Genomic DNA, 13,627 nt, shown 5'->3' on the forward strand with positions numbered 1-13,627 from the left:
GGTTCCAATTCTGCTGTGTCTCAGGCCCTCAGGTGGCATCGAGGCTGGCACCGCTCTGGCTCCCCTGCACAAAGGGCCCTCCCCACGTTCACCTTCCCTGTCACCCCAGGGAAGGCCCCAGGGAAGGTCACCCTCCAGGCCCAGCCTCCTTGCTCTTCATCTGCCCTAGTCCTGCATGTCCCTCAAGGCCAGCTTGTGTCCCCTACCCAGGAAGGCCCCTGTTCTTACCCTCACCAAGTTCTCACCCCCAGAAATCCCCAACGTTGACCAACAGTGCTCCTTAATCTGTCTCACTGGTGGGGCAGGGGTCTCCTTTCAGAACCTCCGTGTGTGCCTGGCCAGGGCCGGGCACAGGTGGGAGTGGTGATTTTAGAAACGGGCCCTCCCTCCGGCTGAGGGAGGGGTGGGTGGTGCGGAGAGTGGGGGGCTGATGGTTGGTATGTTCTGCAGCACAGAATCAGCGCTGCGATGGGCCCAGGTGCTTCCAGAGCAGTTACGGGCCCTCGTCATGTTGGGTGAAGGGGACCCTTTTTCAGGTCTCCCACTTGCAAGCAGAGCAGGCGCCTGTTCCTGAGGTCCTGGTACCAGTCTTGCTGGGTCAATTACTTGCAGGCAGAGCTGCAGTGGGACTCACATGCCCAGGAAACAGAGCCTTCTGGCATTCCTGGGCTCCCTGCCCCGGCCCCAAGGAGCCCTCAGGCCCAGCCCTGGCAGGAGGGGCCATAATGTTGCAGGGCCGGACCCTAGCACTGGGCTTCTGGAGCAAACACAGGTAGATGGCACCACCTGGTGGCCATGTTGCCACACAGCTGTCCCAGCCTGTGGTTCCAGAGCACTGTGTCCCACTCTTCTGTGGCCTCTGCACCACCACGCTGCCCGCTATGGGCACATCCTAGACCACCAAGGCCTCCCCCGCAACCCCTGCCCCAGGTGCCCCATGTCAGAGACAGCCCAAGTCAGTCCTCTTGTGGAACCTTCAGTGGCTCCTGCTGACCCAGGAGGACGCACCCCAGAAGCTGGCATTCAAAGCCCTGCCACGTGGGCTTAGTAAAGCTATGCCCTTTCTGTTCTACCAGAACTACTTTTGCAACCATGGAGAAGTTCCATCCCATGTCTGGGCCTCAACTTCCACCTGCAGAGTGGGGCCCTTACCTCTGCCTGAATGAAGTTCTCCAGGGCCTCCCCTGCACTGTCCTGCTGGGTGTGGAACAGCCTTGTGCAGGAGTTTGGGGACCCAAGCTGTAGCCTTCACTTGCTGGGTGAAGGTGGGAAACAAGAGCTTCCGCCCTGATGCCTGCCCTTAAGGGTTTGTAAGTGATTCTGTCGGGAGTTCTGGTCCTGAGCCACAGGAGAAGGAACAGCAGAGCCACCTGTGGCTGCTCAGAAGTCTGCCTACCTTACTTGCAAGCGTCCAATAACAAAACCTCCCACCTGTGTTCTGTTTCAGCACAATCTCACAACTCTCCTTCCAACAACCCCGTGAGGCATGCGGCAGCGTCCCCATTTTGCAGAGGAGGAAACTGAGGCTCAGACAGGGGGAGCTCTGTGCTGGGAAGTAGGGGACGCTGGCCTCTTTCTCGAAGCAGACATGGGGGATGGTGCCAGGAATACTGTCACCTGCAGGCCTGTGTTTGTAGTGAGGACGGGGGGTTGGTCATTGACAGGCAGGACGGTGACAGTGAAGGCCACAGGATGGCTCTGGCGGTCCATCTCGGAGGCGTTAGCCATCAGGACAAAACTGTCTGTCAGTGTCTCGCTCCCGTCGTGCACGTAGCGGATCAGCTGCTCTTCCACCTACGGGCAGGCCCAGGGCTAGTCAGGCCCCAGCAGCACCCTTCATGTCCTGCCTTTGGGTGCAGGAGGAGGCTGACTCTTTTAGGGCTTCATTTTCCATTGGTGGAAAATGGGGACCATAAGTTCTGGCTCCAAGGAGTTGTGAGGAAGAAAAGAGATATGGTATTTAAAGCACAGGTGCTTCTGAAATGCGACTCCCCATCTCCTCTCTGTGTATAACCCCCAGACTGGGAGTACCTGGGGCTCCCTCCATTCTGCCCCCAGAGCTGGGCTGCAGCCCCTGGGCCTCTCTCACAGCCATACCTCTCTCCAGGAGAAGGCGCTGAGGGTCCTGGCTTGAGGTTCGTCCTCTTTCTGTAGGGCCCCATGCCGGGGTGGCTCCAGCACCTGCAGACCGAGGCCCGGGAGAGTGGGGAAGTAGGGCCCGGTGACACGGAGCAGTGGAGGGGCCAGGGTGAGGCTGCCACCCTCAGGGACGCTGAAGTTTTGCGCATCCAGTGGGATGGCAGCGGGCAGCACCTCCAGCTCCATGCGGACACCCTCGAGGGGAGCACCCAGGCCCGAGGCCACATCCAGTGAGAAGGCATCGCTCCAGGCCTCAGGGCGGGAGTGCAGGTACAGGACTCTGCCCGTGTCCACTGCCTCCTGGGAGAAGCTCTGCACAGGGTCCAGGCTGGGTGGCTCATCTGCCAAGACGCCACGAGACACCATCACCAGGTAGCCAGCACTCGGTGGCTTCTTCACTGAGAATACGATGTCTGCCGGCGGCACTCCCTCCTGGGCTGCCTGGTTAACAGAGGTCATGAGGACTCACGGGGCCACAGAGGGGGTCTCACAGGGGTCCACTTGGCCCTAAGCAGCCAGAGCAGGCTTGATCTTGCCTCACTTATTCCTCCAGATACCACTGCTCCTCATTTAGACAGACAAACACACATGTGGGTTCACACACACAGCAGCTAGACATGCAGCTGGTCACATTTTTTGTTTTTTGACAGTCTCACTCTGTCACCCAGGCTGGATGGAGTGCAGTGGTACAATCACGGCTCTCTGCAGCCTCAACCTCCCAGGCTCAAGGGATCCTCCCACCTCAGCCTCCCAAGTAGCTGTGACCACAGGCACGTGCCACCATGCCCGGCTAATTTTTAAATTTTTTGTGTAGAGATGGAGTTTCACTGGTTTGCCCCGGCTGCTGGTCACATGTTAATACCCACCCCACACACGGTTACAGGGGGTCAGTCACACAGCTTGAGATGCACTCCCCCGGGGAGGTGCATAATCACATATCCCCAGACTCAGTGACACAGACACACGAGTTCATCATATGCTGACACAGTCACACATGTACGTATGCACGTGTGCACACACACACACACACAGGCCCCCCTGCTCAGGATCTGTTCAGGCCTGTGGCTGGTTTGCAGGCAGCGTCCTCCCCAACCCCTGCTATTACCACCCAGGACCATCAGAGGGCGCCTCACCCCACCCTTCCTGGAGGCACAGCCGCCTTCAGCGCAGGCCCTACAGAGCTCAGGCCCCGAAGGCCACATGGGCTCCCTCACCTGACCGGCCAGCCATGAGAGGCTAAACCACGCCCAAACTCACATTCCCGTTCTATGCCTTTGCCCGAATGTTCCTTCTGCCTGGAATACCACTCCCCATTCTCTGCTCCTGATGGCCTGTGCTCTTAGAGCCCGGCCCAAACGCTGCCTCCTTCCTCGAGGCCTTCCTGACGCCAGATCTGCTGGTTTGCCATGGGCCCCAAGCTCCAGACATGCAGACCAGAAGGGTCTCCGAAATGAGCAGTGTAGGGGGGGACACGGGGGTCTGAGGAGCAGCCGCCTGTCTCTACGGTCAGCAATCCCCAAAGCTCAGGGCCCGTGATGCCCTCCCAGGGAACTCACTGCAATGCAGAATCTCGGGCTCCACTTCAGAGATTCTGTAGGGCTGGGTGGGGCCCAGGAATCTGCATGCTCAGCCACACCATGGACACGAGAGGACACGACCTCTGGAGGCACACACAACTTCCAGGAGGATGGGTGTACAGCAAGCTCCCCAGAAATTTAGAAACACAGCATATACAGAAACACATCCGAGGCACGTGCACACATGTAGCCTGGGGCCACCACAGCCACAGCCCAAGTCACATGTGTACTTGTGACACTCCGGCATGGAGGCTGGGCGGGAGGCCCTCTACCTGGCCCACACCCCTGCTCATCACCTCCAGCTCCTCACCTCCAGCTGGTCCCTTCTGATCTCAGCTGCCTCTCCCTGGAAGACGTAGATCTTCTTGTGCCGGACCAGCTTCAGTGGGGCCAGCGGGCCCTCTAGGGCAACGGTCACTTGTAGGGTGGCATCTGTGTGCACTGGCCCCGCTTCCACAGAGAAGGCCAGGGTGTCGCGGGGGCTGAGGCTGCCATTGTGGCTATAAAGAACGGCCCCATCCAGCAGGTCCTGCTGGGAGAAGGCTGTGGCTGGCTGACCAGCCCGGAGTACCTGTCCCCACCGAGGGCCGGCTGTGACGTGGTAGTGGACCTCATCCCCACTGCGGATGTCAAGGTTGGTGTCCAGATGGAACACAGCTGTGTCGATGGTGCCCTGGCCTCCTTGAGGGACCACAAGTCTGGAGCCGTTGGCCACACGGAGGTAGGGCTCCGAGGCCTGCACCTCCAGCAGCGCAGTGGCCTGGTGTTGCCCATCGGACACCTGCAGCTGGATCCAGCCACGGTCGGCCCCTGAGTGCACAAACAGGACCCGCCTCTTTCTGAGGTCCTCCTGGGTGAAGCGGTAGATGGGCCGCGTGGGCTCATCCACGGCCACGATACTGCCAAAGAGGAGGTCCTTGCGGGTCAGCACCAGCTGGGCGTCAGCAAAGCCCGAGTCAGCATCGCTGAAGGCCACGTCGTCTGTAGTCAGCAGCCGCCGCCCACCCCGGGCCACATGGAAGACGCGGCTGATGGTCTGCACAGGGGCGTGGTCATTCACGGGTTGGATGGCCACCCGGAAGACTCCCCGTACCTCCTCCCAGGCCATGTCACCACTGCTCTCACCCTGGCGGGTAGCAACAAATGGGATATCATCTTCTGTGGTCTCAGAGTCATCATGCTGGTAGACCAGCCGGCCATGCAACAGGTCTTCATTGGTGAAGGATGTCACCATAGTGGTCTTGTCCTGTGTCCCACGCCAAGCCAACCTCCCATGGCGGGGCCGCTCCATGACCTCATAGAGGTAGCTGGCACTATTGAGACTCTTGACAAAGAGGTGGTCAGCAGAGAGGACACCCTCACCACCCTCGGGCACCATGAGGAGGACATTGGTGAGGACGGGCGCGTCTGGGTCACCACCAATGTGGATGGGGAAGGTATAGAGCGGGGAGAAATATGGCGGAGCTGTGACACGGAAACGGAAGGTGTCCTCGACTGCCTCCGAGGCACGTGCCGTGGCCCCATAGGTCACCCGGCCAGCCTGTATGTCATCCTGGGTGAAGCCCTGACCGTCTGACAGCCTCGTGCCCTGAAGTTGAAGGTTGCCTTTCCTGGGAGCCTGAACCACCTCATAGTGGAAGGCTGGGGGGCTTGGGCCTGCCTCCTCCAGGCTGGCCTCCAGGTGGGCTGTGGTGAGGGTCTCCTGCTGGGTGTTCTGAGTGTGCAGTGGCTCCAGCCGCAGCATCCACACGGTGGCTCTCTGGATGGTCACTGGGAAGGACAGATTGCTCAGGATCTCCTGGCCCACCTGCACCTCCAGGGCTAGGTTCTCCACGGTGTCCTCGGTGCGGTGCTGTGGGTCGGTGCTCAGGTACCTCACGCGACCCTGCTCCACATCCCGCTGGTGGAACGCCTGTGTAGCCCACCACTCAGCACCCTCCACCCCACCTGCCCCCTGCTTCTGTAGCTCCCCGAACTGCAGGGCTCCGGTGACGCGGAACAGCACGCTCACATCCTGCCCCACGGCATTGGTCTCCACCGACAGGTTGGCGGGCAAGATGGGCATGGCAGAGCCTTGGGCCAGGCGCAGCCCTGTGCTGCGGTGGATCTGTATGGCCGGCCGGACGGCCACCACCTTCAGCGTGGCCGGGGGGCTGGCCTGTAGTCCATCGCTGACCCGGAATGTCAAGTCCTGTGCAGGGCCTCCGCGGTGGACATAGACTAGGCTGCCGGCCTCCAACTCCCGGCAGGAGAACTCGGTTGCCGGCTCCCCAGGCTGGTCTCGGCGCTGCACGGGGAGGCCAGAGGGGGTGCCAAGGAACTGGAAGGTGAGGCCCTCACAGGCAGAGTCTGGGTCATAGGCCTGGAAAACCTCGGGCCCCAGCGGCTTCTGTGTGTGTTCCAGGATCACCATGAGGCTGCCATGTGGGAAGATGATGCGGGGAGGGTCATTGACAGGGTTGACCTGGATGGGCAGGAGGTAAGTTTGGCCCCTCCGCAGGCATGAGGGCATAGGCACCCGAGCCGTCACTGACACCTCCAGCACCAGCTGGTCGGAGGTGTCCTCAGAGCCATCGTGGATGAAGCGGGCCTTGCGGTTCACCACGTCCAGGAGGGTGAACATTTTTCGTGCCTGGGCTCCTGGGATGTCCAGCTCGAGCTCGCCATGGCGTGCCCCTTGGGTCACACTGAACAGCACCTGGGATTTGCGCAGTTCAGCCTCCATCAGGTCCAGCGTGGGCTGCAAGTGCCGCCACTCAAGCCAGGCTGTGCCCCCCTCGGCCACCACCAGTGGGCTGATAGTCAGCAGCTGGGTGAAGTTGGCAAAGACAGGAGGTAGACCTGGCTCAGGCACGCATGGCTCAGGCAGCTCCATGGCAGGCCAAGCCTCAGGGGCCAGGGTGGAGAAAGCTTCATAATGGCCATAGGCATCGTCCTCATACTCCTCCTCCTCCAGCCTGCAGCCAGCCACCATGTTGCGTGTCAGCAAGGCTTCCCGCAGCCCCCGCCTCTGGCCATTGACACTGAGGTCTTCCATGCAGCCCAGCAGGGAGGCATTGGTGGCCTCTGGTGTCAGGCCCAGGCGGTGTTCCTGGAGGTGACGAGAGGCCTCTGCATCTAGCCCCCCGAGAAGGAGACTGCCCCGTGGCTCCAGGTAGCTGAGGACTCCTCGGTTCGAAGTACGCGTGGGGTACTGGTCCACGGAGACTTCCAGCTGGTGAGCATTGATATGGACACTGACCTCATGGGGCTGCCCGTCGGCCACAGGCACACTGTTGTGGAGCAATACGGTACCCTGGCCCTTCTCCACCACGGCCCGCAGGTGGCCCTCAAATATGTCCACATAGATAAAGTCCCCACGCCGGCCCCCTGCCTGGAAGGCCAAGGGTGCCTGCCGGCTCTGTGTGGTGAGTGTAAACTCTAGGGTTCCTTCATCCTGAGTGCCCCAGGCAGGGAAGGCAGCCAGAGAGTGGGGCCCAGAGAAGCCCAGGGCCACATCATCACCAGCAGAAAACTCTTCAGCACAGCCCTCATGCACGTCAGGGGTCAGAGGCCGGAGGAGACTGCGGCCATTGAGGGTGGCTGCATGGAGGCAACCCCTCAGGGGTCGGCTGGTTCCCCTCAGGTAGGGCAGGCCAAGGCTCCCAGTGCCCCCAACAAAGAGCCCATAGGGAACCTCGAGGGGGGCTCCTGGGACTGCAGAGGAAGCGTTCAGAAACCCATCGACTGACAATGTGGCCCAGCCCTCTACGACAGTCAGCACTGTAGTGTGGGGAACGGAGTCACTCAGCAGCGTCTCTGCTGGGGTCTGCAGCCTCAGCTCCTCCTGGCCTAGAACAAGTCTGACCTGAAGAGAGATGGGGAATGGAAGATGGGGGACAGCACTTTGAATCCATCATTTCCCTTATAAAAGCATAGAGCCAGGTGTGGTTGCAGTGGTGGCGTGGTGGCTCACGCCTATAATCCTAGCACTTTGGGAGGCCAAGGTGGGCAAATCACCTGAGGTTGGGAGTTCAAGACCAGCCTGGCCAACATGGAGAAACCTTGTCGCTACTAAAAATACAAAATTAGCCAGGCATGGTGGCGCATGCCTGTAATCCTAGCTACTTTGGAGGCTGTGGCAGGAGAATTGCTTGAACTCGGGAGGCAGAGGGCAGTGAACTGAGATCATGCCATTGCACTCCAGCCTGGGCAGCAAGAGCGAAACTCTGTCTCAAAAAAACAAAAACAAAAACAAACAAAAAAAAGCGTAGTGGGTTCCCCACACTTGGGGCCCCAGAGTGGAAAACCTAGGACAAGGACCTCTAGTGCCACTCCTCTTGCCGTCCTGCCATCTCTTTACTCATCCTCCAAACACTCACCAAAAAGAACTCTGGGCCAGGCCTGGATGGGCTCTGGGGACCCTGATGTGAATCAGGTGTGGTCCTCGCCCACAAGGAACTGACATACAGCAAGATGCTGTCTTAGAAATCCAACCTGTATTTAAAAATGTTTCCCCTCTTTCCTTGAGTGAGAGGTGCCAGAAATATTGTCTTGGAATCTGGATTTCAACTCTGGAATAATGGGTAACTGGGAATCCCTTGATCAGTCCCCCTCAACAGGGCAAAGTTTCTTGGGGTCATTGAAGGCAGCCAGGCTCACTGTTCAGAGACAGGCTAATTTTTAAATTGAAATTTAAATACTATATGTTCTGAGAAAAAGCTCCCTGACCTGGGGTGGAAGGAGATCTTGGGGAGAGATGGATATAGTTCTGTCTCCATGACATTGACAGCAGAAATGGCTCTGGTACAGTGCTCCCAGATGGTAGAATGGGAGGTGGCAGAGTATGGGAACTGCAGAATCAGGGCACTAAGAACTATAATTTTGGAGTCCTGGTATGGAGCATCTCTGTAGGGGTGTGGCATCATTGTACTTGCAGAACTGGACAGTCATCAGCACCAGCCTGCACCACACCAGCGTTTAACAGTGACACCCTGTGGCAATGAGAAGCAATGAAAGCAGCAAACTGATCAAGCCCTCGTCCTCTCCCCACGGGGTGTGGAAGGAGATGGCTGCCCCCAATTTTTTTTTTCTTTTCTTTTTTTTTTTTGAGATGGAGTTTGGTTCTTGTTGCCCAGGCTGAAGTGCAATGGTGCAGTCTCAGCTCACTGCAACCTCCTCCTCCTGGGTTCAAGTGATTCTCCTGCCTCAACCTCCCAAGTAGCTGGGATTACAGGCATGTGCCACCATGCCTGGCTAATTTTTTTGTATTTTTATTTTTTATTTTTATTTATTATTATTATTTTTTTGAGACGGAGTCTCGCTCTGTCCCCAGGCTGGAGTGCAGTGGCGCGATCTCCGCTCACTACAAGCTCCACCTCCCGGGTTCCCACCATTCTCCTGCCTCAGCCTCCCGAGTAGCTGGGACTATAGGCGCCACCACCACGCCTGGCTAATTTTTTGTATTTTTAGTAGAGATGGGGTTTCACTGTGTTAGCCAGGATGGTCCCGATCTCCTGATCTCATGATCCGCCTGCCTTGGCCTCCCAAAGTGCTGGGATTACAGGCATGAGCCAGCACGCCCAGCCTTTTTTGTATTTTTAGTAGAGACAGGGTTTCACCATGTTGGCCAGGCTGGTCTTGAACTCCTGACCTCAGGTGATCCACCCGCCTTGACCTCCCAAAGTGCTGGGATGACAGGTGTGAGCCACCGTGCCCAGCCTTTTTTTTCTTTTAAAAATAGAGATGGGGCCGGGTGCGGTGGCTCACGCCTGTAACCCCAGCATTTTGGGAGGCCGAGACGGGTGGATCACGAGGTCAGGAGATCGAGACCATCCTGGCTAACACGGTGAAACCCCATCTCTACAAAAAAAATTAGCCAGGCGCGGTGGCGGGTTCCTGTAGTTCCAGCTACACAGGAGGCTGAGGCAGGAGAATGGCGTGAACCTGGGGGGTGGAGCTTGCAGTGAGTGGAGACCACGCCACTGCACTACAGCCTGGGCGACAGAGTGAGACTCTGTCTCAAAAAAAAAAAAAAAAAAATAGAGATGGGGGGTCTCACTGTGTGGCTCAGGCCAGCCTTGAACTCCCAGGCTCAAGTGATCTTCCCACCTTGGCCTCCCGAAGTGGTGGGATTATAGGCATGAGCCACTGCACCCAGCCTGGCACAAATTTGGAATAAGACCCTGGGTTCTTAACTCTTCATGGTTTGGGAAAAGACTCAAGAAAGAGCCACAAGACTCCTCACTAACAAAGCTTGCGGTGTCTTGAAGGATGAAATGGAAAAATGAGGAAGCTGAGGCAGTACTGGTGCTGTTACTGTCGTGGACAGACAGTGGTGCTGCAGAGAAATTGGTGCAGTGCCACAGGGAAGCACAGGGGTCATGGGGACCCAGGAGGGGGCCTCGCCCAGGAGGAGGGGATGTCCACACTGAGACTTTAAGGAGAGGCTGGAGTCAGGCATGTGCAGGGAATGGGTGAGGCACGCACCTGGCAGAAGGAGTGTGGTGACCAAAGGCCTGGCATCAAGCGACTGTAAGATGGCCGGGAACTGAAAGCAGTTCAGTGAGGTCAGAGCACAAAGGGCCAGCAAGGGCTTGTGGTGGGAAACGTGGTTGGAGGGAGCCCGTGGGCAGAGCCAGTTCATGAAGGATTTGCCATTTCTAGGCTGCTGCTGCCCATCCCACAGTGGAGAACTTGAGACCCTAAGATAAAAGTGACTTACACAAGGTCACACAGCCAGCTGGGGTTCACTCAAAGCTAGAGAAGGAATCCCACCCTGAATCCCGCCCGGATCCCAGGGGGACGTCGCTGACCTGCAGGCGTCCAGAGTAGAGCTGCAGCAGGAGGTGGTCAGCTGGGCCTGCTGCCAGGAGAAGGAGGGCTTCGGGCTGGGACGTGGAGAACTGCAGCTGTAGGTCTATGTCGGTCAGAGCTGTGGCCACAGGCACCTCCAGGTGGTTCTCACCGAAGAAGGAAGCTGTGTGAGAGAGGGAGCTGTGGTCCAGGCTCAGATGCTTGCCTGGAGGAGGTGAGGTGCCACAAAGAGGTACCGGTGGGTTGAAGAAAGGGGTCCATGCTGGCGCACCCTCATGGTTCTGCTATATGGTGCTGTCTGTGAGTACTGCCTGGATCCCAGCATCTTCTTGGTCCTGGCACCAGAAGGCACAGCCTCACCTTGTGTCCAGCCAGACCTTGACTTTGCAGGAGGTCAGACCCAGAAATTCCCAGCAACTCAGGTCTCCTCCTTAGAGGTTCCTGGAGCCAGAGGCCTTTGCCAGCTCTGACTCACCTCCCCTGGGCCCCAGAGGAGTCTTCCTCCCGGGTCTGGGTCCCCTACCCCCCCAAAGGGAAACATCACTGGCCTGATCACCTGGCTTGGTGGTCACAGCCCCGAGGAATGGAGTTTCTGGAGAATCACCCCCAGTCCAGACTGATCCCTGCTCAGATTCCTTCTCCTAAGTGCCCTTGTGCTTGGGCTCCTGTGCAGTGCCCGCCGTGCCATGCCCCGCCTCCATGGGTTGGCTGGGGCCACGGCTGGGATCTGGCAGTGGTGTCAGCATGGCCCACCTATCCCTGCTTCTCTCTCAGGCCATTCTTCCACCTGCCATTGAGGGTGGGGGCGGGAGCTTATTAGCCTGAGTCTGAGAAGGAGCAAAGGCTCTGAGGCCAGATGGAGACCATGTGCAGGGTCAAACCAAAGTGGGCCCACACTTCCTCCATTACCCTGCTATTGCTTCCTGCTGGAGAGCTATTCACAGTCCCCGATGAGCAGTCAGATCCGGCCCCATTGTTTCCACCATGGCCAAGGAACCAGGGATGAGAACAGCTGAGCTCCCAACTTCCCCAGGCCACCACGCAGGCTGAGGCTGAAGACAGGGGCTGGAAGGGGCTGAGGATCTGCTGGGCAGACCAAAGAGGGCCTCGCCAGGCAGAAGGCCATGCCTAGGCTTGCCTGGGGTTAGTGGTTCCTATACAGGGCCCATTCTGTCCCACACCGGGACTCCTCCTCTTTTGAATTGCTGCTTCCTCCAGACAGTTTCCCCAAATTAGCCTCCCTGACTTCCAACCTGCTGCCACAATTTCTGGTCTATGCCTTTTGTGGTGATAAGAGCCAAATATAACTTTGACTTTGCCTGCAGATGTCCAGGGCTGGGGGACAGACAAACACGGGTTAAAAACGGTGATTCATCCCTGTTGGGTTTCCCTCAAACCCCGAGAGCAAGCACAGGCTGACGGCCTTGATAGGGATGATCCGGCACCGGCCCCACATGTGCTGGTCCCTGGCCAGCCTGAGCCAGCTGCCATCCGCCTGAGAAAGCAGCTTCAGCCATTGGAAGAGTTGGAGACTTGTACGCCCTAAGGGCAGCCTGTAAGAACCTCTTGGGCTGAATTAAATCCCCTCTAGTTATCTCCTCCTGCCAGTACTGCTGGCAACACCAGCACCTTGTCTGGGAAGCTAAGGGAATCAAGCGAGCCCTGCAGACCATCTGCATAGAGATGGCCCAGCAGGCTCAGCAGAGCTTGGTGCCAGCAAAAGGCAGACCAGGGAACTGCAGGTGGCGGCCACCTACCGGGGTGCCTTATTTACAAAGACATTGATTCCTAAAAGCAAAAGACAGCACACTAAAGTGAGGGAGGCCATAGCACAAGGGGTGGGGGCACACGGCCCTGCAGGATGGAGCGGCTCACAGCAGCTGCCAGGAGCTGACTATTGAATTTTCAGGAATTTTGAGAGCCAGGTGATACTGCCCATAGTGAGAATATTTATACCAGGAAAAGAGGCAAGCACTGTAAATAAGGGTTCCCCCTCCCCAAGAAAGCCCATTGCTAAACATTTACCTACCCAGCACATGTCCCTGCCACTACCCACCCTTGCACTAAAGGCATATGTAGACCAGCCAAGGCTTGGTCAATGTCAGGGCTCTGGGCCAGACAGGAACTGAATTAGATGGTTGGCCCTAACCACTGAACCACCTGCCTGCAGCCCCCTCCCAGCAGAAGACAGTAGAGCCTGTTTGGCTAGAGTGGGAGGGTGGCAGGAAGCAGAGGTACTTTCCAGAGCGCTGGGGTCTGAATGGGTCCATTGAGGGGCTGGGCCCTGCTGCTTCCTGTGGGGCTGAGTGGGAGGGGCTCACACAGGCTGTCTTGTGCTGCTGGAGCGCATAGCCAGGCAGCCCCCCATCCCAACAGAGGCCTCTGAGGCCTTGCTGGCCAGGGCTTTGGAAACTCTGACAGTGCCACTCCCTCCACCTCCTGGTTTCCTTTTTCTGCCCCTCTTACACTCTCTGAGGGGCTTCAGTTGCAAGAACCCAGAATCCCTGTCTTGGAGGTGGTTGGCGGGGACAGTTGAAGAGGGGCTTTGAATGGAGAGGGTGTGCAGGATAAAGATGTAATAAGCTAGGAGTCAATCCAGAGGACTTCCTGGAGGAGGTGACAGTGGTGTACAGTCACAGAGAGGGAGGAAGCAGCAGTCTCTGAGGACAGCAGCAAGGCCAAGTGAGAGACTGGCAGGGGTACACAGGTCCCCCTTGGGGGGGTTGAGGAGGGTTTCTGCTCTCTCACCCCCTAGAGACTCTGATTAACTTGAAGCAAGAGAAGCAGAGGGGAAAGTAGAATGGGTCAAGCCAGGCTCAGCTGCCTGCCTGGGGGGAGGGGGGAATGGAGGAGGTTGTGGGAAGACATCGGCACAGGCTGGATCGGACCTGCCCTTGACTCTCCTGGGTCAAGAGGACCCACGATTCATCAAAACACCAGTCCAGACCTACAGCAGCTCCATGGGCTGCCCTCTGAGCCAGGAGAAGGGGCCCACTTCAGGCCTCAGTGTCACCATTCTGTAAAATGGGCACATCCCTCCCACCTCTTCCCCCTCCTGACTGTAGGGATTAGTCCTGGGGGTCCCTCCCTGGTCTAGGAGTTTGCTGTCCATATGG

General features: G+C 58.0%; 2 protein-coding genes across 2 annotated transcripts in view; both read right to left on the reverse strand.

Moving 5' to 3' along the window:
• Window positions 1-13,627, reverse strand: part of SNUPN (snurportin 1) — a 214,281-nt gene that overhangs the window by 84,680 nt on the left and 115,974 nt on the right. The gene's annotated exons all lie outside the window — the stretch shown is intronic.
• The window catches only part of CSPG4 (chondroitin sulfate proteoglycan 4), a 41,121-nt gene that overhangs the window by 9,157 nt on the left and 18,337 nt on the right, over window positions 1-13,627 (reverse strand). Inside the window, exons 2-5 of the mRNA XM_050799821.1 lie at window positions 10,511-10,674; window positions 4,027-7,563; window positions 2,098-2,580; window positions 1,618-1,794 (exon numbers count right to left, since the gene is read on the reverse strand). Of these exons, the coding sequence (XP_050655778.1) occupies window positions 1,618-1,794; window positions 2,098-2,580; window positions 4,027-7,563; window positions 10,511-10,674 (4,361 nt within the window). The remainder of the gene's footprint in view (window positions 1-1,617; window positions 1,795-2,097; window positions 2,581-4,026; window positions 7,564-10,510; window positions 10,675-13,627) is intronic.

The sequence above is a fragment of the Macaca thibetana genome, chromosome 7, assembly GCF_024542745.1.
Source record: "Macaca thibetana thibetana isolate TM-01 chromosome 7, ASM2454274v1, whole genome shotgun sequence".
Classification (NCBI taxonomy): domain Eukaryota; kingdom Metazoa; phylum Chordata; class Mammalia; order Primates; family Cercopithecidae; genus Macaca; species Macaca thibetana.